Source organism: Pelecanus crispus, chromosome 5 (genome assembly GCF_030463565.1).
Source record: "Pelecanus crispus isolate bPelCri1 chromosome 5, bPelCri1.pri, whole genome shotgun sequence".
Taxonomy (NCBI): domain Eukaryota; kingdom Metazoa; phylum Chordata; class Aves; order Pelecaniformes; family Pelecanidae; genus Pelecanus; species Pelecanus crispus.
In genome coordinates, this window is record NC_134647.1 from 43,429,147 (window position 1) to 43,453,978 (window position 24,832).

General features: G+C 41.8%; 4 protein-coding genes across 4 annotated transcripts in view; all 4 read right to left on the reverse strand.

Moving 5' to 3' along the window:
- LOC104025615 (UDP-glucuronosyltransferase 1A1) overlaps positions 1-11,721 on the reverse strand; it is a 29,500-nt gene extending 17,779 nt beyond the window's left edge. Inside the window, exons 1-3 of the mRNA XM_075711190.1 lie at positions 11,396-11,721; positions 8,252-8,792; positions 5,965-6,108 (exon numbers count right to left, since the gene is read on the reverse strand). Of these exons, the coding sequence (XP_075567305.1) occupies positions 5,965-6,108; positions 8,252-8,792; positions 11,396-11,721 (1,011 nt within the window). The remainder of the gene's footprint in view (positions 1-5,964; positions 6,109-8,251; positions 8,793-11,395) is intronic.
- Positions 2,987-4,486, reverse strand: LOC142593526 (UDP-glucuronosyltransferase 1A1-like). Its single transcript, XM_075710322.1, has 2 exons — positions 3,584-4,486; positions 2,987-3,022 (listed from the first exon to the last, which is right to left on the reverse strand). The coding sequence occupies exons 1-2, from the start codon at positions 4,442-4,444 to the stop codon at positions 2,987-2,989; spliced, it is 897 nt and encodes a 298-aa protein (XP_075566437.1). The 5' UTR covers positions 4,445-4,486.
- Positions 11,722-14,338: 2,617 nt separating the features above from the next.
- Positions 14,339-15,214, reverse strand: LOC104038410 (UDP-glucuronosyltransferase 1A6). The gene has a single exon (XM_009492757.2). It carries the CDS (start codon positions 15,212-15,214, stop codon positions 14,339-14,341), a length of 876 nt encoding a protein of 291 aa, XP_009491032.2.
- A 5,687-nt stretch (positions 15,215-20,901) lies between these two features.
- On the reverse strand, positions 20,902-22,631 carry LOC104038409 (UDP-glucuronosyltransferase 1A8). Its single transcript, XM_009492756.2, has 2 exons — positions 21,786-22,631; positions 20,902-20,937 (listed from the first exon to the last, which is right to left on the reverse strand). The coding sequence occupies exons 1-2, from the start codon at positions 22,629-22,631 to the stop codon at positions 20,902-20,904; spliced, it is 882 nt and encodes a 293-aa protein (XP_009491031.2).
- Positions 22,632-24,832: the final 2,201 nt, after the last annotated feature.

Here is a 24,832-nt window from a genome sequence, read left to right on the forward strand (position 1 = left end):
GTCAGTTTGGATCAATTGTCTTGGCTGTGCCCCCTCCCAGTTTCTTGTGCACCTGACAGAGCACGGGAAGCTGAAAAAGTCCTTGACTAGTGTAAGCACTACTTAGCAACAACTAAAACATCAGTGTGTTATCAATGTTATTCTCATCCTAAATCCAAAACACAGCACTATGCCAGCTACTAGGAAGAAAATTAACTCTATCCCAGCTGAAACCAGGACAAAGCTGAAGTACAGAGTTGAGTGCCAAGTTTGTACACTGGAAACAGTAAGCAAATATCCCCAGTTAGGGGAATCCATAATTACCTCTTTTGTAAGTCTACAAATCCTGGCAGTCAGAATGTACCTCTTATTAACCACCCAAATCCTTTTTAAACTCATAAGTTTTGTTTAGAAAAAAAATCTGCTGATGTTGAGGGGCAGATTTTTTTTTTTTTTTTGTGCATGGTTTGAAAAAGCACTCCCTTTTGTTTTCTTTAAGCTTGCTGCTGCTTTGTTTATGCCAGTATTAGTCATAGGTCAAGTATTGGGAGAAACTGCCTATCAGTTCCCCTTTCACCTTTGCTACACTTTTCAGGATTTTATAGACCTCTGTCACAGATCCTCTGTCATAGTTCTTTTCATAGGTTTAGCTACACTGTTTATTCCATCTCTGCTTTTCCAGACTGAGTGCCAAGTTTGAATCCTCTTAAAAATGCTTCATTTTTACTGCATGAGATTCAGATTTTTCTGAAACATAAGCCCTATTTCACTGTTTTGCAAAGTCAATATCTGAAAAACTTACTTAACAGGAATAGTTATTTCTAAAAATAGAAGTTATGATGTTACCCTGCAAACCATAAAATATATTTGAATACACATTTTAAAAAATCCAAAATAAATCCAACATTCATTTTATAAGAATAAAGTAACCTAACTTATACTTTATTTTTATAATGCCAGTTGATACTTTAAATAAGTATCACTGGCCTGGGATATGCAAAAAGAATGCCACAAGCTGGAGAAATGGGCGAACAGGAGTGTCATGAAGGTCAGCAGAAGCAAAAGCAAAGTTCTGCTGCTGGGATGGGATAACCCCATGCCACAGGACAGGCTGCACCCCAGCTGGACAGACAGCAGCTCTGCAGAAAATGACCAAGGGTCCTTGTGGACAGGAAGTTGAATATGAGTCAACAGTGTGTGCTTGCAGCCACAGAGGCAACAGCATCCTGGGCTATAGGAGTACAAGTGCAGCCAGCAGATTGAGAGAGATGATCCTTCTCCTCTGTTCAGCACTTGGGAGACATCTGAAGATATGTATCCAGTTTTGGGCTCTCCAGTACAAGAAAGACATTGATGTGCTGGAGCAAGTCCAGCAAAAGCCAAGAAGATGGTTAGGACCTGGGGACCATGATGTGCAGAAAGGAGCTAAGAAAGATGAGCTTGCTCAGGATTCAGAAGAGAAGGCTAACTGGAGATCTTATTGCTGTCTTTAACTACCTTAATGGAAGGGCATAAAGAAGACAAAGCTGTACTCTTCTGAGAAATTGAGTGTGACAGTGACAGGACAAGAGGCAAGAGACACAAGCTGCAACATGGAAAATTCAAACTGGATATAATAAATTTCCTATAATAAAGTGTTTTCACTATAAGGATCATAGGAGATATTCAAAACTTGCCAAGACATAGAATGGAACAACCTGAACTAACTGGACCTGCTTTGACTAGGAGTTTGGCTGAGAGGCCTGCAAATGACCTTTCAACTTTAGTATTTTATGAGCCTATGACAATTCAAAACATAGAGAATCCTTTAAAGAAAAAAAGGCAGGAGTGTAGAGGAAATCAGCAATGACAAGGTGGACCACAGGATGAACGAAGGTCTCCTCAAATGAAAGCTTGCCTTGCACCACATCAACAGTCCTGAGCAAAGAGGCCCTGAGCAACCTGAAGGAACTCGGAAGCCAGTTTTGCATATGATTGAAAGACAAAATCACAGAGAAAATAATTTGGGACGTCAAAGATTAGATTCTTCACCCGCTGGAGAAAGTTCATGGGGTCTGTATGCTCTGTAAATATCCTGGGGACATAAGAAGGGGGATTGGGACACTGAGTGGCTTCAAAATCTAAACCACATGGTGTTCTTTGCAAAAAAAAACACGGAAGGGACTGAGAGATGCTCAGCCAGAATCTGCCCGCAGGGTAGTACAGGATCTATAAGCACAGCATCAAACTTACTCTCCTCAAGATATCTGACAAGATCTTTGTTGTACAGTGAGTGTGTACAGGTAGACAGGAACATGACAGAAGTATTTTTCAATCCTTTATATGTATTAACAATTCTTTCCAGAAAAGATCCATCTTCAAGTACATCTTGTAAAAATGCCTGGAAACTTTCATCCCTCTCTTCCTGTGTGAAAGGGACTGGGTACATTTTCATAGCAAAATTCTTTGTTGGCTTTATGTACAAACTCATTTCAGGTGCAGTGACGACTATTTCATGTCCCTTCTGCCTGAGACTGTCCAACATTTCCCACATGCTGAGCCAATGACTCCTATCCACTGGCACCACCAGCAGCTTCCCACCAGCAGCCGAACCGAGCATGGACAGGAGCAGAATCAGCGTCGCCGCAACTTGTGGATGAGCACTAAGGACCGGGACCATTTCTGCAGCAATCTGGTGAGTGCTGCCCAGAAAGAAAACCACTGGCAGCACCCAAAGCAATAGCACCAGCTCTGTGCTTTTAAGCAATCTGTGCTACAGCCTAACTTGTGATCTTTGGAGGTATTTGCTGTGTGGTAAATGTATAATCACTGATTTGATAAAATGGTGGATAACAAGCACTAGAGTTCAGAAATCTACGCGGGCAGTTGGTAAATGTGGTGGATGAACCAGATAAGTCCCATATGTTTCTACTAGAAAAGCTTTGGTAGCAATACTGCCTTTGAGCAGGATCTGCCAAGCCACCACAGCCCCCTTCAGGCTCATTGAGATTGATTTTGTTCTCAGATCTCACATAGCCATCACCAGGACGAAATCTTCTGAGGCCTGCCTGTAAACAGAGATGGTGCGTCTTAGCCTGAGAGTCCACAACCTACAACATTCCTGCTGATTCCAGCTCTGGAAATATCCATGTGAAGGAGCAGACAAATTAATTGACAAAGAAAGAAGTGGTAAGGCAGCAAGGGTGCCCCAGGACAGAAGCCTGACATGCATTTCTCCATAAATACCAGACCCTACTACAACCATTTGCAACGTTGTATGGATTATACCTAACTGCAAGGCTTTGACAGCCCCTTAGACCTGCCTGCTGCTCATCCATCACTCACTAAGGGAGGGAGTACTAACTTACTCAACTCTACACAAAATGGCTTTGAATAGATGTAATGAAAAAGGCATTAACTGAGCATACTTCATAAGTGAAAAGATATAGCTGCTACACAGAAAATGGAAAGTGAAGAAGAAAGTGAGAAAAAAAATAATTTATTTCATGAGTATTTGCCTAACTCACCCTCAACAGGAACTTAATTCCTATCTGCAATACAAAATCCCACCCTTGTAAACACAGAAGTCTATCAGAACAAGAATTAAAAACAGAGCATGACCCACCTCAGGTAGCTTCTTGTGAGCACAGTTTACTCCTCCAATGAAGATTATGTTGGGCATCAAAGGTCTTGGATAATCTAACACAAAATCTAACCTCATGAGCCAAATAGAAGCCTGGCGTAAGAGATCCAGCACAGTCACATCACGCTGAAGGAACTCAGAAGCCAGTTTTGCATATGGTTGAAAGACAAAATCACAGAGAAAATAATTTGGGATGTCAAAGATTAGATTCTTCACCCGCTGGAGAAAGTTCATGCGGTCTGTATGCTCTGTAAATATCCTGGGGACATAAGAAGGGGGATTGGGACACTGAGTGGCTTCAAAATCTAAACCACATGGTGTTCCTCGCAAAAAAAACACGGAAGGGACTGAGAGATGCTCAGCCAGGATCTGCCCGCAGGGTAGTACGGGGTCCGTAAGCACAGCATCAAACTTACTCTCCTCAAGATATCTGACAAGATCTTTGTTGTACAGTAAGTGTGCACAGGTGGAGATTGCCAAATCAGAGAGTCTTTTCATATTGAGGTATACTTTAAGGAACCTTTCCAGAAAAGATCCTTCTTCAAATAGATCTTGTAAAAATGCCTGGAAACTTTCATCCCCCTCTTCTTGTGTGAAAGGGACTGGGTACATTTTCATAACAAAATTCTTTGTTGGCTTTATGTACAAATTCACTTCAGGTGCAGTGACCACTATTTCATGTCCCTTCTGCCTGAGACTGTCCAACACTTCCCGCATGCTGAGCCAATGACTCCCATCCACCGGCACCACCAGCAGCTTCCCACCAGCAGCCGAACTGAGCACGGACAGGAGCAGAATCAGCGTCACCGCGACTTGTGGATGAGCACTAAGGACTGGGACCATTTCTGCAGCAATCTGGTGAGTGCTGCCCAGAAAGAAAACCACTGGCAGCACCCGAAGCAATAGCACCAGCTCTGTGCTTTTAAGCAATCTGTGCTACAGCCTAACTTGTGATCTTTGGAAGTATTTGCTGTGCAGTAAATAGATAATCATTCATTTGATAAAAGGCTGCATAATAAGCATGAATTGTAGCCAAGTCCACAGGCAGGTGGTGTGTGGTGGACACGCCAGGTAACTCCCATTTGTTTCTATTAGATGAACAGTAAAGTGTGTTTCAGGAAGGAGGCAGGGCTGGTTCTGGGTGGGAGTGCACTTCTGGTATCCTCCCTCTGGCTGAACGTTTTGCAAGTGCAGATGATGGTTCACATCCACATCACCACTCAGACTAGCAGAGGATGCTCCCTCCACCTGGGCAAGATCTGTCCCCCCTGCCCCTCTCTCTCTCTCTCTTTGAAGACTCATCTCTAGGAGGCCTAAGGCCCCATAGCAGATATGGAAGAGCTGTTTAAGATGGTTTCTAGGCTAAGATTGAGGAAGATGGGAGCATGATGCCAGGTTTGTCTGCAGGACACATCACCCACACTAAACGGTACTTCCAGTGTCTGAGACCTGCCTCAGGGGATGGAGGCATTGGCTTTGTGAGCTTGAAGGACAGATCAGAGATGTCTGAATGCTCTTGGAGGGGACTTTCGACAGAAAAATTTAGGGCCTAATTCTGGCTTCTTTTTTGTCACTGGCAAATCTTGCATGGTGTCCAGCAGCAGTGGAGTTGTATGAATGCTCAGGTGGCAAATTACAGTGTGCATGAGGATGTCTGTAAGATGCCACAGCCCACCTCTGCCACTTGGAGATGGGTGGAATCACCACGCAGGCTTGGTGGCCTCACCCCACAGTGCACAAGTCCTAAATAATATGACTGAAGAGAAAGGCAGGGCACCAAAAAGAATAGCACAACTCTCACAGAGCAGCAGAGGAGGGTCTCCAGTAAGAACTTCATGCATTGCTATCTTCTACATCTGAGGCACCCAAAGCACATGCCATATCTGAAAGGTTAGCATAATCACCAAGGCTGTATCCATCCCCTCAGTGCTAGTCATGCTGTGTTGGAGATGTCAAAGCAGACCTGCTCCATGGCTCCATTCATTAGGACTAGGTTTTTGAGCCTGGAAAGAGCTTTAAAGGTTTTGTGGGCCATCCCATGGGAGCTGCTCATAAGACAAATCCAGCACTGTCCTCTCCAGAAATACTGGCAATCCTATTCATTGGTGGATACAATCTCCCACCTTCACTACAAGAGCCTAGAGTTTCTCTTCAACTGAACATACTTTATAAATGAAAAGATACAGCTACCTACACCAAAAGTGGAAAGTGAGGAAGAAAGTGAGAAAAAAAATAATTTATTTCATGAGTATTTGCCTAACTCACCCTCAACAGGAACTTAATTCCTATCTGCAATACAAAATCCCACCCTTGTAAACACAGAAGTCTATCAGAACAAGAATTAAAAACAGAGCATGACCCACCTCAGGTAGCTTCTTGTGAGCACAGTTTACTCCTCCAATGAAGATTATGTTGGGCATCAAAGGTCTTGGATAATCTAACACAAAATCTAACCTCATGAGCCAAATAGAAGCCTGGCGTAAGAGATCCAGCACAGTCACATCACGCTGAAGGAACTCAGAAGCCAGTTTTGCATATGGTTGAAAGACAAAATCACAGAGAAAATAATTTGGGATGTCAAAGATTAGATTCTTCACCCGCTGGAGAAAGTTCATGCGGTCTGTATGCTCTGTAAATATCCTGGGGACATAAGAAGGGGGATTGGGACACTGAGTGGCTTCAAAATCTAAACCACATGGTGTTCCTCGCAAAAAAAAACACGGAAGGGACTGAGAGATGCTCAGCCAGGATCTGCCCGCAGGGTAGTACGGGGTCCGTAAGCACAGCATCAAACTTACTCTCCTCAAGATATCTGACAAGATCTTTGTTGTACAGTAAGTGTGCACAGGTGGAGATTGCCAAATCAGAGAGTCTTTTCATATTGAGGTATACTTTAAGGAACCTTTCCAGAAAAGATCCTTCTTCAAATACATCCCATGAAAAAGAATTAATACTACCACCCACCTCTTCCTTTTTGAAGGGTATTGGACACATTTTCATAACAAAATTCTCTGATGGTTTTATATGTATATTTATTTCAGGTGCAGTGACCACTGTTTCATGTCCCTTCTGCCTGAGACTGTCCAACACTTCCCACATGCTGAGCCAATGACTCCCATCCACTGGCACCACCAGCAGCTTCCCACCAGCAGCCGAACTGAGCACAGACAGGAGCAGAATCAGCATTGCCGTGACTTGTGGATGAGCACTAAGGACCGGGACCATTTCTGCAGCAATCTGGTGAGGGCTGCCTAGAAAGAATATTCCCAGCTCCATGTTTTTAAGCAATCTGTGCTGTGGTTTCTTGGGATGATCTTTAGACTTATTTGCTGTGTGGTAAATGCATATTCATGGGTATAGCAAAGACGGAATAAGAGGTGTTAAAGTGCAGCAAATTTGGCAGACAGTAATCAGGGCAGCAGCTAGACTGGGAAACACCCACCTCTTTGTATTGAAGGACACTGGGATTTAAGGAAATGAGGGATCCTGCAACAAGTGGTCTGCTCAAAAGTGCTGATTAACAGATCATTAATTTTCCAAACAAGAAATTTGAGTATAAGAAAATTCCTCCCCTCCTGCCAGTCCAAATCATTTTCTATCTGTTAAAGATTAGAAAAATATTAATGCTTCACATGAGAAATGGTCTGATAAGTTTTATATCTTGACATTGTAATGAAAATGGAAAATTGGCTATCAAAGTTCATTTCCCTGAAAGGCCACTTTTTGAATGGTTGAAGTAGGGGCTGGAAGGAGGAAGGACAAGTGCATGTTTTTTGCCAGATATATTTAAAACTGGATTAGCAACTCAGAAATACCATTCTAGATCAGCCTGGGAAGAGCATGCCCCAGGGCCATGAAAGCAAACAAAACTAATGCATAGACAGGATTTGCAGACTATCAACCCTAATTATGAAAAATATTGCACAGAAGTAATTTTGACCATACAGTAATTTACTATGAAGGTTGATAGTATGCACCTGAATTTTTGAAGGACATTTATCTAACTACCACACCTCTAGGCACATCTTTTCTAGGGAAACTTTTCAGAAGGCAGTGTAAGCTGTTGCAGATGCTTGCTGCTGGCTAGCAGCTACATAACCTCCAACAGTTTTGCAGAAAATTTTGTAAGGAATCCATGCTGTGAAAGGATAAGCCTAGACTGACAAAGCAACCAGAACATTACCTGCCGACTGACGCATTATGACACTTCATTTCTAGATTATGAAAGGATGGTTCTGTTAACCGAATAGATTTTCTTTTAAAAATCAATTGTGACAGTAAAACAAATAGTTTCAGGTAATAATACCAATCTGGCAAATACAAGCAGCAGACCTGCCTGGTAAGACAGGGATCAACCCTCACTGGTGGTTATATGCCGGGTTAGAGAGAGCACAGTGATAAACTACTTCCACCTAGCCCAAAGAAAACAACTGTATAAGCAATCCTGCTAATGCCATAGAAGAGTACCTGCAAGAGTGGGAGAGAATGAAAATCAACCTGTTTTTTCACCCATTTTCTTTGTCTTTACAGTATACCTTAGTGCATGTAAATATCCCACAACTTCATGTATACAATTATATACACACAGAGCATTTGCAAACAGCATTTTCCCTTCAAAACTTAATATATTTTATCAAGGAAATCACTGACCTGAGAGAATGGTTTTTTCTTTCCACAGTTTATACCTCCAATGAAAACTATGTTGGGCATCACTGGCATGGGATACTCAAAAACAAAATCCATCCTTTTAAGCCAAATGGATCCATGGCTTAAGAGCTCCTTCATTGTTACTGATCTGTGGAGAACATCTGAGGCCAGAACTTCAAATGGCAAATAGGCAAAATTGCAAAGAAAGAATTCTGATGACTTGAGAAAGAAGTTTTCCACACGCTGGATAAATGTCATGTGGTCTGAGTTTTCTGTAAATATTCTTGGGACATAGGATGGGGGGTCTGGACACTGGGTAGCCTGCAAATCAAAACTGCAGGGCAGTCCCCGTAAAAAGAAAACAGATGGGATAGAGAGATGCAGAGCCAGTATTTGTCCACATGGTACAACAGGATCCGTGAGAACAGCATCAAATTTACTTTTTTCAAGATATTGCATCAGATCCTTATTGTGCAGTAAACTGGTACAGGAGGAGACGTAGAGACTGGAGATGACTTGAACTTTTTCATAAAGCGCAGTAATTCTCTGAAGAAAAGCTCTTGTCTCAAAAAGATCGTTAGCAAATGAATGCATGCTTGCTCCCAGTTCTTCCCTAGTTAAAGGCACTGGATATGTTTTGAGAGTGTAATATTCAGATGCCTTTACGTTCAGGTTTACTTCTGGTGCAACGACGACTATTTCATGCTCTTTCTGGCTGAGGGCCACCAGCACTGAGCGCATGCTGAGCCAGTGACTCCCATCCATTGGCATCACCAACAGCTTTCCACCATCAGCCAAGCAAAACAGAGACAGGAAAACCAAAACCCCTGCAGAAACTAAGCAACTGTATTTACTTACGTGAGCCATGTTCCTAGAAATCCAAAGTCTGTTCATCCACCCTGACCTAACAGATTTTAAGTAGACCCACAGCCCCCTGCCAGATTCTCACATTCCCCCTTAACGATCCGGCTTTTCCAGCAAAACCAGTCACCAGTAACCATTCAAGGCATTGATGAATCATTTAAGGGCTGTGATAAATCAACTTGGGTTGGGCAGAACTGGGCTTGGTATCTGAGGCTCCCTTGGGATGGATCCTTTCTGATTGACTGCCTGTGCTGATTGATGTTAGATTGAAAATAAAATCAGACTTTGCAAAAACAAAATCCCAAGTCTTTGAATAGTGCTGGCCCTTGGAAGTAATGGGGCTTGCTGAAAACAGATGTTAAAACACTTTCTTGCTTTCCTTCTTTTCTTTCTTTTTGATAAGCATTTTACAGTTGTTCTGGAATGCTTGTCAAGTTTATGTTTAAATCAAATTATAAAATTATGCCACTATACAGCACAATATCTGTGCAAATCCTAAGTAGCAGGCTCTGTGATTTACATACAGCTCAGCACTGGGGCCAGGTACAACACCAGGTACAAATTTGTTGCACTAAGCAACTCTGCAGCAGAGGCTTGCATAGGCCAAGGAAAACCACTGAATCTGTGCTGTCATGCACGACACTTCTTTATTCTCATCCTGACCTATCCCTCTGTGCCTCTCTCAATCATTTTCTTCTTCCAGGAGAAAAAGGAAGGAAAAGCCACTCAGTTCCCCTTGTATCTAACTAAATACAGGAAAGCCTGGACAGAAGTAGCCAGTAACAGCCCTCTTGTTTCAGGCCAGGAAATGATTTTAAATGGTAAGAGGTGGTGGCATTACTTGATGAAAAACTAAAAGTAAGATACCGTGTCTGAGCAGTTAACAAGTACTTGTGATAAACTTGTCCACCTGCAGGATTATATTTTGCCGTTAGATGTAACTGTGTGATTCAGAGGCATAGTTGGAAGACAACAAGAAATCGGGACTGAAGAATCAGTACTTCTGCAATAAATATTGCTGCTGGAATATGATCTTTAGCCCCTGAGCAAGATGAGAGTGAGAGTGAGCTTTGTCTTCAGAGGAGAGTCTGATTTTAAGCTGGAGCTGCCATATGGCCCTGCCTGCAGGCAGGATTCGTCTGGGTGCTTTCCCAGAGGATCTGCTTGGGTTTGTCCCTGAGGAGCCATTAAGCAGCTCTGATGGACAGAACAGATAGGAAAACGCACTACCCTGATAAAAGTGGACTTGTGGGGGGTTGATGGCAATTTGAAAGAGACTTTTGTGAAAAAGCAAGGTCTGAACACTAGCAGCTCAACAGAAATAAACAGTACTGTCAACGGGCAGCATCAGGTGAAGTACCGGGAGGAGTAAAGCAAAGCCTGAGGGCAGTTAAGGTTGTTTCTGGGGAAGATGTGCCAGGCTTGTAAAATGCAAATCTATTTTCTCGTGAAGCTTCACTCATTCATGTTCACAAAGGCCTATGAATTTGCGGGAAGAGTAAGACCGCTGATAGGCAGGAGGAATCCATACCCTAAGACTCAGGGAAGGCTGGCAAGTGAAAAAAGTTCAAGGGAAGAATAGAGGAGAGTCTTTATTTTTAATTAACATTCACAAAGGATAAAACTTTATCCTTTCTAGGAAACAATGTGATTTATTGCTGAAATGGCTGGATGACACTAACTACAGATTCATCATCTGCTGAGGAGAGCTGTCTCCTCCTATCTTTCCTTTTCCGCTTAATCTCTGGCTTTACATGAGGCTGTTCTACTTACAGCACAAGCAAGCAAGAATATACATCACATGCAGAAACAAGCTAATGTACATCATGAGCATCACCAAGCTAACATACATCACATGCATGCTTTTATCAAGTACTTTTCAGACCACAAATGCCCAAGCAACCACCCATCAACATTTCCCTATCCAAAATGGATGTCTCCTAAAAATCCAGTTGAGAATTCAGCTATCTAGTTTAAGTGATGGAAGCTGTTGTTAGACCAAAACTTTCACCACAAAATATTAGACTTCGACTCAAAACCAAGACTGCCGTTATAGAAAAGAGCACATGATGCTATTGTACATAACCCAGTGAGTTATTTTTCTGACTGGATAAGCAGCTAATGCTCTTGAAGATATATTCTACTGCCTCTTACATGAGGCAAAGAATTTTTGGAAGAGCTGTTATAATTCACCTGCCCTTTTTGCATTAATTCCTGGGTGAGGTGGTGTTTGTGTACTACTTCAGCTGGAATTAAAACATGGCATTATTTAAAAAATGCCACTTTCTGAAATTATCCTGGGTATTCAAAATTCTCATCAGGAAGGGTTCTTCACTAAAGCAGTTTGCACTAAGTGAGCACATAAGTTCTTCCATCTCTTCCTTTTTGAAAGGTACGGGATATGTTTTCAATTCATATATCCCTGAGGAATCTATCAGCATTTTGCTGTCTGGTGTGATGACAACTATTTCATGACCTCTCTTGCTCAGCTCAGCCAGACCTTCCTTCATACTCTGCCAGTGGCTGCCCTCCATCGGGATCACCAGCAGTTTCCCAGCAGCAGCAGGACTCAGGCAGCACAAGAAGGGGAGCAGCAGTGCCACCAGCATGTTGTGAGTTGGACAGACAGGAACCCATGTGGGAGATAGGCCGGGGTGGTTCACAAGCTTTTGTAGCTATGCTCCACCTACGCAAACACACCACTTGGCAATGCTTTCTAATGATACCTCTGCCCTTTTGACTTACCTCACATTTCAGGTGTTCACAAGTTTGCATGCAACAGAAGTCACGGTAGGTGATTAATGATTATAAAAGGTTGAGATAAGGTTTGTACTTCAAAAGCGGGTTTGTGTGAGCATGAGGAAGGTGTGTCTCCTATCATACACTTTCTCTCCCAAGCTGAGACTACTGCTCAGTGCCTCAGCCTTCTCTTCTTCTTCCCATACTAGGACCACAGCCTCATGACACTTCTTTCCATCAGCAGCCCAGGAACCGTTACTAACATTTACTGACAGCATGCTCTAAGGTACATCGGAATCTATGAAAGAAATGCATCCACAGAGTGGAAGGACAGAAATGCTGCTGGGATTACCCCACATGGTAGTACTGGGTCTATAAAGAGTGCACCAAAACTCATTGTTTCCATCTAGTGTTGGAGTCCTCTGTGCCACTGAAGGCTGTCAGAGTTGTCACAGACTGTAGTACTTTGGCATTTTTTTAATAAGCTTTTTCTTTTCTCATGAAACTGAGGCAAGTAGTACACTGAAACATAACTTATAGTGAAGATAAATATGAAAAATCAATGTTGAAGTACCTGGGGTTTGGGTTTGGTTTTGTTTTGTTTTAATAACCAAAGCCAGTTGGTACAATTGAGAAAAATTGATTTTTTTTTCATTGATGCAAGCCTGCTTTTTTTGGTGATAAGCAAACAACAGAAAGTATTTCCCATCTCTACATATAACTTCCATCTAACCCCTTATCCTATTGGGTATAAAATGAAGTTGCAAAACAGTAGTTCACCATTGTACATCAGATAACATAAACCAACAACAAGTTTCTAGTTCATGAACTCATTGTTCATGAACCATAACAGTTCAGTTCATGACTGAAACAATTCATGAACTGTGGGGCCAGATCCTTCTCAGTTATCGATTACTGGGTTTTTAAATGTTGTTTAATGTTTAAAGGTGATAAACTCTCACCATAGAAGTTTATAAGTAGGTGGCTGGGCAGCTGCCTTTGGGATACAATTTACTCCTCCAGGGCATTCAGCGCTGTACATCACTAGTGGAGCTTTCTTTCATGTGCAGTTTCTGCATGCTCATTTTCAAGCCTGGTGGGAAAGCTTTGACCTTATTGAGAACTGCCCTCCAAAAAGAGCAGCCAGCTCCATCACCAGCACTGTCCCCATATTGGTAGTTTACAACATAGGATTAACTTAATGGGAATTTTCAGACAGCTTAGGAGAAGGTAATGCACAGAAATGGACTTGTTGCTCATAACCTCTGAAAAGGATGTCAAATGAACACTAGAAAAAGGTGTGTTCAAGCTAGACTGACAGATGAAGAATGACAATCATGCATGTCCCACATGGGGCATTTACAGAAATCTGCTTGGGTCTTTAATATCCGATCAGCAATCTTTCCTACTCCTGACTCCATATCCTTTTGAAAGACCCCTTGGTCTTTCAGGAGCAACTGGTACTCCTTTTCCTTCATTTGAACATATATAACCAGTTAGAGTGAACCAAGTGGCACTAGAGACTTTTCTGGTAGAGGATTAGCTCTGCCACTTTCAACACAAGCACTAAATAAACTTATCTGGATGAAAGGGGAAGGCATTAGGGCTTTCTTCTACACTACTCTGTTTCAGGAGTACTCACAAGTTGCAATACTTGAATATCCCTTTCATGCTTTCCATCTGCTATAGAATATGCTGTACTTGATTCAGAGACCTGGTTGGTACCCAACAACCTGAATGGGAATTTACAGAAGACATCCATGCCCAGAAAAGCTTAAAACATAATTAAATAGCCTATGAAAGAAAAGGAAGATACATTTTAAAAAGGCTTTCTTTTGGGGGTTAGATATTGACACCTTGACATAACGGGAAAGATGTAAATGAATCAATCTGGCAGATGGAAGTGACAGAAAAAGAACTGATGAATAGCTAAAATCTTAAGTCCTTCAATGTCTATGAAAGGAGAATGGGTATACAGAAGTATGGATGGACAGTACATGAGACAGATGGAAAGGGAGGACACCATGGGGCAGACAGAGAGCAGACTGTGCTTATGGATTTTCTTCAGGCTCTTTCAGAGCAATATAGCCAAGTCCTCCAAGCCTGGCTTTGGTTGTAGGGACAGCTCTTACAGAGATGGACATGGCATAAGAAACTTAGATGAAATGGAAGCTATCAAGTCTGGCTCCTGTTGAGGAGGAAAGTTTGCAACTCACCAAAATTCAGGTGAGCTTCAGTTCAACAAAACAGTTTATCATTTGCATAAAAGTTACATATCACTTAAATTTTCTTAACTGATAAAACTTTAGGTTTGCTAGGTTATGATTTAATCTCAGTGCTGGATAGTAGGAAATAACATTACTGCATCATGCAGGATTTCTCATTAGCTTTCTATCTTTAAATACCAAGGTGTTGTCAGTTAGGTTTTGATGTAAGGATGCTTAAACATCTATGTTCTTGCCTCTTCAATAAAAACAAAATAAAATTTTATACCTGAGACAGTTTTTTCTTCTGATCACAGTTTATTCCTCCAATAAAAAACATGTTTGGCATCACTGGTCTCGGGAACTCAAACACAAAATCATATCTCATCAGCCAAACAGATCCACAGCTTAGAAGATCTGTAGCTGTCACTTTCTTTTGTAAAATCTCATATGCAAGTTCTTCAAATTGAGCGAATAGAGGCTTACAGTAAACGAACTCCAGCATATGGATCAGCATGTTCTTCACACGTTGAGCAAATGTCATGCTATCTGAATTAAGTAGGAAGAGTCTGGGGATATAGGAAGGAGGGTTTGGACACTGGGTAGCTTCATAATCCATACCGCAAGGAAACCCCCGCAAGAAGTAGACAGAAGGAACTGCAAGATACTCAGCAATTATCGGTCCGCACATCAGAATTGGATCTGCAAAAACCACATCAAATTTGCTCTCTCTCAAATAGTCCATCATGTCTTTGTTGTGCAAAAGGCTCTCACAGGTGGTGAAAAAGAACCTGAAAATTTCTAATATGTTTTGATACATTGTAATAATAATATTCAAAACAGATTGTTCAATAAAATGAGTGTTAACAAATGACTTGAGCAGAACAGCTAAATGTTGCTCTGTGTAAGGTACTGGATACACTTTCACTGTATAATTCTGAGGCTCCTTTGGCTTCATATACAAACTTGTTGATGGTACAACCACAACAACTTCATGTCCATTTTGCTGGAGTTTCCCCACCACTGGGCGCATGCTGAGCCAGTGACTTCCATCCTGAGGTATCACCAGGATCTTTCCACCTTCAGCAAAGGTTAAAGATAACATCAGAAGAAGAAACATCCAAATACGTTGGTAAAAACACTGAAATGGAAGAGCCATTTTGGTGGAAGTAAACTGGAGAGTTCTGCTCTGGAGGCATCCGACACAGTCCTTTACATGAAGGTCCATGCAAGCTTTAACTTTTCTGCAGGGAACTTAGTGACTGTGAAAATAAATATTTAACTTCCCAGTATTGCTGTGGTGACCCTTCAATATTGCAACTGCTCGTATAACAGGGAAGGAGAGCACACTGTTCTTGGAAAAAGATGTCCCCCTTTGTACTTTTTGTTAATTTTTAAGCTTGGAAGTATGTCAGCACGTTCCTTCCTTCATGAAACTAAGATGACCAGGGATGTCATCTACTAGTAATACTTGTGGTTAATACCATTGACTTGGTAAGTACCGCATAAGAAAATAAGCCTGGTTTTGCTTTCAAAAGGCAGCCTTTAAAATACACCCAGCAGAATGGATGGAAATTGCAACACCATTTCTTTTATGGAATAGCCTAACTGAGAGCACCTAACCAGTATGCAGAAGGCTGATGTTAAATTCCCACCTCCTGGAAGCAGTTAAACCTGCATGTCTTACAAATATATCACAGCTACCAGATGCAATCCCATGCAATCCCAAATCTAAGGAGGAGAAGAACAATCCTGTTTGGCTTTTCTCCCCATGGTACTAGAAAAAAAAAAAAAAAAAAAAAAGAACTAAATTATGGGTTCAGGGCAAGTGAAGGGAAAGGAGGCTGGTGTAGACCTTTTGGGACACAAAGGAGGAGCCTTGGTCTTTGGTCACTTCCTGAAAACCCTTTTCATACATTGTGAGCAAAACAAAATTTAGGAGGAGATATGATATCTTTTACTAAGCCCATTGATAACACACACATGGAAAACCCCACCAAGCAAACTAGGCTTCTGAACTCTCCTCCTTTCACAGATATAGGCGGTAACATAAGCAATCACATACAGGTATCTCCGGGACCTCTTCAGCTATGAGCCCTGATGGAGCTGCAAACTCACTTTTCCTCTTCAGTACTCCCTTCTGGGCAGCAGCTCAACTTTGATGAGAAGACAGATCCTCTCTTGATTAAATTAGCTAGGATCTTGGTAGTTGGATCTGTGGGTTTGAATCCACTCACAGGGAGGCACAAGCTGTCCCTACAGTTCATATTTCCTGAGGGAGGAACTGATTGCTGGGCTGCTATAAAAAAAATAGGCAGTAATACCCCAGCTTGGGTTTCCAAAGAAAGCTCTACTAGAGTGATGTGACTCCTTGTTTGCTGGCATTTGCTGTTATCCTCTGGGAATGTGCCATAAACTGAGGCCCTCAGGGCTTTGCTGAAGGAATGTTTTGTCTTTATGCAAGTAAAAGTAGTGCCAGACCAAAGTCTTTTGGGTGGTAGTAAGGAAGAGGTCCTTATGAAGAAAAGAGCTGATGCAAAACTATCAGCAGCACAAAGTTTTTCTTGTTCCTTCCTTCTATAAGTGGTGGTGGGATTCCCAGCATCTTCATTATGGAGAAACAAACCTTACAGCCTTAGGCAATGGGGTTTGTCTCAGTAGACTCCCAAAGGGTGCACTCCTCTGCATAGCTTCACACTGTCACACTGACTTGGAGGAACCAGCTTTGGGCATGGAGAACCAATTTCTAGAGAGGGCCAAATATGGGGGGTGAGAGACAGGAGGCAGTTCTGTAAGGCACAGACTGAAAGTGTGAGACTGAACAGATTTAAAATAATTCTGATTGAATGCTGGAAATTCAGAGATAAAGAGTGTATTGCAAGTGCTGTGATAAGTGACTAAATCCATTTGGAACTTGCTGTTTGGTGTGTTTTTTTCTCTGCACTTGGCTATGACCTTCAACAGCAAAATTAGTTAGCTGTAAACAGCCAATACAAAGTTAATCATCCAGTCTCTATATGAGCACCAGTCTCTTGATAGCATGGCTACACATTCTTATGGACTCAAAAGACCACCTACTTTTTGTACCAGACCATCAGAGAAAAAACTGTGGAAAAGGTGAGGCAGCAACAGGAAGGACAGAGTTAAAAAAAAGATAAATTAGAGGTAAACAGAGAACAGACAAAGAAAGGATGTGTTCTTAGGTTAGCACAGAATCAGCAGAGGTCAGATCTAAGCTGGGTAATTATTATTCAGAAAATTAACAGACTGGTTCATTTTTCAAAATAACATGGTAGGATTACAGGTGTTTGTTGTTCATTATCCAGTAGCAAAGGGCACCTGGACCCTTTTCAGGTTTGAAGAGTGTGGTTCTCATTACAACTCAGAGTAGTTTGAGGAACAGAGGCCTCAAAGAGTGAGAACCATTTGTGAGCTGCTGGCATCTGGGAGGGAAAGCTTCCCCACAGGATACTGAAGGGCAGATACTTTATGTTAAACAAAGCTAAAGCTTGGGTGACTCAAGATGGCAGACTTCTTTTCCTCCCAGTAGTATCTTTTACCATAAGGCTTGTGTGGGTTACTCCAGGGTGTCTCTGAGCTGGCAAGGAGCATTGCTGTGATGGAGCACTGCTGCACTGTCATACAAGCAGCTCTGAAGAGTTGAGACTGCTTGGAACTTGAGCCATAACCATGTTGAGGGGTTTGGGTGCAGGTGTGCTTACCTCTCACTCTATGATTGCTTCAGCCGGAAAAGGTACTAAAACTCTCTCAAACTGCTTTTCTCTGAGTTGGACTGGTTGTGACATATGGATTTCTTCTAACCTGAGCAGCAAACAGTGAGTGGCATTAAAGGAAGAGGATAGCAAATGGATACCTCAGCAGCTACTTGTTATATGAGCAGCACTAGAACCAAAAGTTTGTTGAGGCAGCCTGGAAGTGTTGGTTTCATCTACTGGATTTGTTTTCCTGTTGTTAGATGAGATTGCTCACCCCCTTATGCTCTGGGTCTTGCAAGCAGGAACAGGTTGCTCAAATGCACGAATAATGCTGTAATTTGATTTCCCAGTTTTTTGGATGATGGATCAGGCTTATACATGGAGAAATCCTTGTGTAATTTAACCCACTTTTACTTTTTGTTTTGTTTTGTTTTAATGCTGAACAGTGTCAGGCAGAAGGATTAAACCAAAATGCAGGTCGGTAGCTGCTGACATGAACCTGCCTAATTCCCTTCTTAGATTTCACACAGCTATGGAGATACACTGTTATTCACCTGCACAGGATAAGATACTATGTAGTTTGGCTAGCTGACTTCAGAGGAAAAACAACCCATAAAACTGATGATATGTTGACTGCAAGTTGGAAAGTAACCTTACTCTAAGTTTGCAGTAGCAAGAAGCAGCAGGCAGGTAAGCAGATCACAGATCACTTCTAGGGCAGCTCTTTCCTAAGCAGTGAATAGAAATCAGATTAAAATGATTGTATGTGATCCTGAAATTAACAGAAAGACAGGTGACATTTAAGGCTGCCCAGGTAACTGTAATTGGAACATTTCCTAACTTCTGTAGGGCAATGTGCTTGATATTTGTAAATTTAATACTCTTATAACCTTTCTAGATTTTTGTGCATAGACGTCTGTCAAATACTGTACCTTTAGACTCAACATTACTGAAGGTGTTTTAATTTAACCAGAACACAAACTTCCCATGGAAAGGGAAACAAAGGCAGTAGTTCCATTTGATATGAGGGAATTTTTGTTGAAAGAACTGTGTTTTACAGCTTTCCTCAGTATCTCCTCTTCAAAATATGGGAGGCACAGGGGTGTGGAGAAGAGCAAACTGAAGAGGACAGTGAGATGAACTGTTTGGTTAGAGCAGCCGTTTCAAGTTGATATATACTGTGCATTGAAGATGTACAATGCATGACAGTTAAACTTCCTTTTTCAAAATTAGCACTGCTTTTACTTGCCTGATGTGTAGTTTGCCATTGCAGTATAAGGCAGATGAACAGTATTGTCAGCTTTAAAGGTGCTCAACATCCTTTATAAATAAAGTGCGTGTCTGTGTACCAGGTATATATGTGCATGCTTTGGTACTGCTTACTATATTCTTTGGCTTTTTGCCAAAGTCTCTGAATTCCACTTTAGTTGCATATTTCAAAGGACCAGCTAGAAATGTCTCCTTATCAGAGCTTCCCAGATGCTGCTGGCTCTGGCAGGAGGGTTTCAGAACAGGACCTGTTTTCTCAATCCTTTGCAAGGATTATGCCCCCTTGGAGGGGCAAACCACAGGGTCTTTATTCAGTTGCACGTCTCCTTTACTTGAGTAACTACCTACTTAAATCTCTGGTTGTTTTAATGTTTTAAGTTAACCAGTTGTTTAAATAAGTAATGGGTGGTTTAGGTTTAAAAACACAGGAACAACTTTGAAAGGTTGCTATAGCTTACATTTCTGAACTTTGCTTTGATCAAGTCATATGAACTTTGTTTTTACAAGCTGCCCAAAAAAGCAACTTAGCATTAATTTTGGCTAAAGATGAGATATTCATCAAAGTATCTCAGGGCTCAGAGTCTGACTTCATTTGTGATGTCCCCCTAAAGAGGGACCACTTACCATGCCAGCCTTCAGGTACTTCTGGAGTCATTAGAGGATGATGCTGGCATAGGATCTCTGCTCAGCCAAGATTCTGGGTCTGATTTACTATGAGCCTTGTGTTAAACCTCCAGGCACATTGCAGGTTGGCAACTGGATTTATGTGTCTGTTAATGAATACATAATTGATACTGAGATGAATGGCTATGCAAAGTGCAGAGCAAGAGGAAATCCAGCCTAAGGCAGCCAGTGCGATTATCTTAGTCAATGAATAAGCGCAGTTTGTGTTTGCCGAGGCTCAGTCCTGTGGTCACATGTTCTCCCACTCCCCCTGAGACTGCACGCTGTGGACGATGCTTACGGCTCAGGAGGGTCAGGGAACTTGCAATTTAATTCCCATCTCTGCGCTGGGTAAGACCCATATGCCCAGTTCTGAAAAGCACAAGCTCCTCAGCACCCTGATGCCTTGAGCTCCAGAGCAGGTACTCCATGGGACCATGTGAGATATGGCAGAAAGTAGCCCTCCTCTGGAATCAGGCCATAATGACCGATTTTTCTGCCTGTGGAAAGTAGTGTAACAGAAAGTTCTGTGGCTTAAGCTCCTGTCTGAAAAAAGAAACCACATTTTGAATCTCTTGTTCTCTCTCCCTTTCCTAGTCATCCTAACTTTTTGTTTTCTTGTCTGTTGAGCAATGTCCTACCAGGTTTCAGACAACTATCTATTCTTATCATATGATTATATTTCTGAACAGTAATGATCAACCCAGGGCTTACCGCTGTGTATGGATAGGTAGATTTTTTTTCTCACTTCACATTTGTGACCCACATCACATTTGTTTACTCTGCTGCATTATTGCCTTGTTGCTGAGCACTGTTCAAAGTGAAATAGGAGAAATTCCTCTGCTGTCTGTAGAAAATGTAGCTAGAAAAGCCAGACTGAAGATAGGAGGAATACATGAGGTTTTTCAAGGTTTGGAACATATGATTTCCACCAAATGACAAATGTCAGTGTGAAGATGGGAGACACCAGGTATAAAATAAGGGCAGGATGGTTCTACCCCTGTAGCAAGCTACAAACAGTTTGTAGCTCTGAGACCTTCAAGATACAAAAGTAAAGACTTATGTCATGCAACCAGCAAGAATTTGCCTCTTAAATCTCAAACTATGAAGAGCCACTCTTTTGAGCCTAATGCAAGAGAATGCCTTATTTATAATATTATTCTAATATTCTAATTTACAATATTATTCTTTATTTGCCTTATTCTTTATTGAGTTCAGTGTACTCTGCATAAACCTGTCAAAGAGTATAAAAGAAATTTGAAAGAAGAAAGAAAAAAACCTTCAGCTCAAAAATACTGTATTGCAATTGTGCAGCGATATTGTGACCACAATTCAGAAGCGAGGAAATAATTTCAAAGGAAAGATGTTTGTGTCCTGTGTTGTGCCTGGAAAGAAATGTCTAGTGCTATTAATTGTTTTAGAGACTATATGGTAACTATCAAAATAGATTTAAATTTCTAGGTTAGCTTTAAAAACCCTGCAGAACAATTCTGGTAAAAGAAATGTGAAGAAATAGGTATGAAAACTTATTTGAGTTTTGCATGCAAGTGTCTTGCACCAAATACACTATTTTAGATTAATTCTTCCCATTTCAACATGACATTTATGTTTCACCATGACCTACAAACAGAAATAACTTAACATAGAGAGACATTTTGAAATCATATATCATGAAAATACAACCAAAGCAAATTAACTGACTTTTCTGAGCCTAGAGTTAAAAGCAAAAGTCAACTCTGAGCATGGTTTTTGGTCAGGTGAAAGAAATATATGTCAGACTCCATGAAAATTAAATCAAAACTGTGTCTGGTTGGTGAATAATACATGTTCACTGAGGACAGTAACTTGTAGCTGGCAGATGAAGTCCATTTTTGTTGGACTTGTCAGAAAATCCTCATTAATTCAAATAAGTCATCTACCTCCATCAAGGTAATTTGATTTCAGCCTGTGGAAAACAACTGCCAAAACCTGGTTGTATTAAATCATTACCAGAAATAAAAAAATTCAATAGTGCTAAACTTCCAGGAACAACATAATCACATTTCATTGGAAAATGTATAATTTGGAGGAAAAAGAACATACCTTAGACAGTGGTTTCCTCTGAGCACAATTTATACCTCCAATAAAGACCATATTGGGCATCACTGGTCTGACATACTCAAATACAAAGTCAAATCTCAGAAGCCAAATGGAAGCAGAGTTCAGGAGGTCTAGCAGGGATACATCTCTCTGAAGAACTTCAGAGGAAAACTTAATCGCATCTTCATAGAAAACATTACAGTACACAAGCTCCAGGAGGGCAACCAGTGTATTTTCCACTCTCTGGAAAAAAGTCATGTGGTCTGAGTTGAAGGTAAATAGTCTTGGGATGTAGGACAGAGGGCTTGGGCACTGCGGTGCTTCATAGTGTAGGTTGCAAGGAAATCCTCTCATGAAGAACACAAATGGAAGAGAAAAATAATTAGCAAGTGTTGCTCCGCACATAAGAATGGGGTCTGTTAGGACAGCATCGAAGCTGCTTTGATTCAAGTACTGCAGGGTCTCCTTGCTGCCGAACAGGTTCTTGCACTGAACAAAGAACATACGGAAAACGTGCACTGAACTGTTGTACAGTGCTAGAGTGTTCAGCGGGAAAGGCAGGTCCTTCAGGTGAGTGGCAATGTACTCATGAAAGGCACTATCCAAATCTTCCAATGTGTAAGACACTGGGTATGTTTTCACTGTGTACGACTGTGTTGTCTTCATCCGCCAGCTTACCTCTGGTATAACCACCACCACTTCATGTCCTCTCTCAGTGAGCTTTTCAACCACTTGCTGCATGCTAAGCCAGTGGCTTCCACCCATGGGCACCACCAAGAGTTTCCCTCCATCTGAGAGGCTAGGAAGGAGGAGGATAAACATCCAGGCACAGCAAAGCCTCAAAGTCATGTTCCTGTGGTCAGAATACGGACTATGAAAAAGTGTTCTCCTTCAGGCAGTAGCTTGAAGATGCTTTTGAAGAAAGCTGATGGGTTTATCTCTTGAGTTGTGCTGCTTTGTCATACTCTTCTAGTTAATGATTCACTACTTTGGGTTGTGGATTTTTTTTTCCATTACTTGTAAAACCAAGTGCAGTGACCCTTTCCTGTGCTGAGTCATTGGAGTTCCTCAGTGTTCAACGGAGAACTAGCTCCTCAGCATGCAAGTCAGATTTCATAGGACTTCTCTCTTGATTGTTGATGTGTCCTGTCTTACCCCTTGGCCAGGGCCAGGAAAGGCAAGTCTGGTGCAAACAACTCCAACACCACAGTAACAAATGAAAACAGCCTCAACAAATTTCATTGTGGCTGGAGACGTAGATGTTCAGATAATTTCTCTGAGGACAGAACAAGACACCCTCAGGAAAAGGGGAAAGGGCAGATGAACCAACTCTTCTGAGATAGCAGGAATCTCAACAGTCTACAATGACACCAAGAAGAGACACTGAGAGAGGCTGGCCTGGCAGCTGAGGCAGAGATCTGTGAAGCTGAAGCCCGGGTTCTTGCTTCAGAGCAGTAATGGAGTTGTTTCACAGATTATGAGATGGCCCTCAGGCAGTTGAAAACTCCTCACCACTTGCCCACACATCAAGTAGAGGCCAGACATAAGACACATACTAAGTGTGTTTTAACGACTACTACTCCCCATAGGGCTTGGACTGTTCAGTAGAGACTCAGGTGTGAGCCCAGGTATTGGACTTGACTTAAAAGAGCAGCTTCAGCTCAAGCATGGGTCTGCAAGAGCCATGAGCTTCACAGCGTTGCTTTTGACGTTATCGATGCTGAAATGGTTAGGTGCCTAAATAGCACCATGACGTGGAAAAATAATGAAATTTAGGATATTTAGAGCCATGCAGTCTCTGTCCCTCAGGCATACAACTGAGATACAGAAACATTTCTCTCCCTTCTGTACCATGGTCAATGCAATGAAATTAATTACATATTCTTTTCTTCATGTTTTCCTATCAGTCTTTTTATTTCTTTTTCCCAAAAGTTACAATACCTGTAACTTTATCCTTGTGTAGGGAAACTACTGAATCAGTGGCAGAAAGCAGCTCTCTTTCAGGTACTTGATAACTTTTCAGACAACAAAATATTTGAGCTTCAGAGTAGGGGGAGAAGCTCTTACTGGAAAAGTGGAAAAAAAACCCCTCTCAGAACCCTTTATGTTGTTACAAGGAAAAAAAGATTAATAATAACTAAAACATGCTGTTATTTCCAGATTTATATAAAATACACTTAGAAGTAATCATTGGGAAGATGACCAGTTTAGTAAACAGTATTTTCTCATGAAAAGGTTGATTTTTAAATTTTATTTATTTATTTATTTAAAGGTTTGGGTTTGGTTTTTTTTTTTTTGCATCCCCTATTTGCTGAAGAGGAGTAAGCAAAGAGCTGGTAGGGAAATGTCCTGCCATCCCCTCCCCTCCCTTCTGCAGCAGAATGAATTTGCTATCCAAATCTTGCAGCATCCTTAATGTGAAGAGAGTGAGTGCAAAGGCAAGCACAGGATGGGTGAAGTTAATCAGTACCTTAGGGGCATTTCTGAGTGTTTGAGACTTTACCAGTGACTCCCTCAGTTGTCTTAGTTATCTGGCAGGGGTTTCTTGATGAGTTAAACTTTGCTGGGTTCAAGGAAGTGTGAGAGAAGAGTTGCTTACCTCTCACATGTGGTCATCCATGCAAGAAGACAGTGGGAAATTTGAATTTGGGTAAGAAGCTGCATAGCTGGGGAATGCCAGGGGAGGAATGGACAACCTCAAGAGAGAGGGGCTGTGCTGGAAGGCTGTAGCAGGAAGGAGGGACATTGTGTCAGCCCAGCTGCTGCCTGTGGCCCCACTGGCACGATGTGCGTGATCACAGCAGACCATAGTGAGACTCAACGCTGGTAGCAAGTTAAGTGCCAGCTGGGTCATTCTAGGCTTGGTGGCAGCATTAGGAAGGCACCTGTGAACACCTGCTTGTGTCAAAGACGGAGCTGGTCTTCTCTGGTTATTGGCCAGGCTTGTCTGTATTTGCAATCCCAATGCTGGTACAAGCCCTGGCCTACACATGATGGGGCCATGCGATGCCTAGGAGGGAACTGGACCAGGAGGGGTGGGTGGAGAAGTG

Excerpts from the sequence above, each read along its gene's own strand:
- LOC142593526 (XM_075710322.1), bottom strand. The coding sequence starts at position 4,444 with ATGGTCCCAGTCCTTAGTGCTCATCCACAAGTCGCGGTGACGCTGATT. Across the intron at positions 3,023-3,583 it reads CTCACAAGAAGCTACCTGAG|GCCTCAGAAGATTTCGTCCT; the intron begins GTGGGTCATGCT and ends GTTTACAGGCAG.
- LOC104038410 (XM_009492757.2), bottom strand. The coding sequence starts at position 15,214 with ATGGCTCTTCCATTTCAGTGTTTTTACCAACGTATTTGGATGTTTCTT.
- LOC104038409 (XM_009492756.2), bottom strand. The coding sequence starts at position 22,631 with ATGACTTTGAGGCTTTGCTGTGCCTGGATGTTTATCCTCCTCCTTCCT. Across the intron at positions 20,938-21,785 it reads AGAGGAAACCACTGTCTAAG|GTTTATGCAGAGTACACTGA; the intron begins GTATGTTCTTTT and ends ACTCTTTGACAG.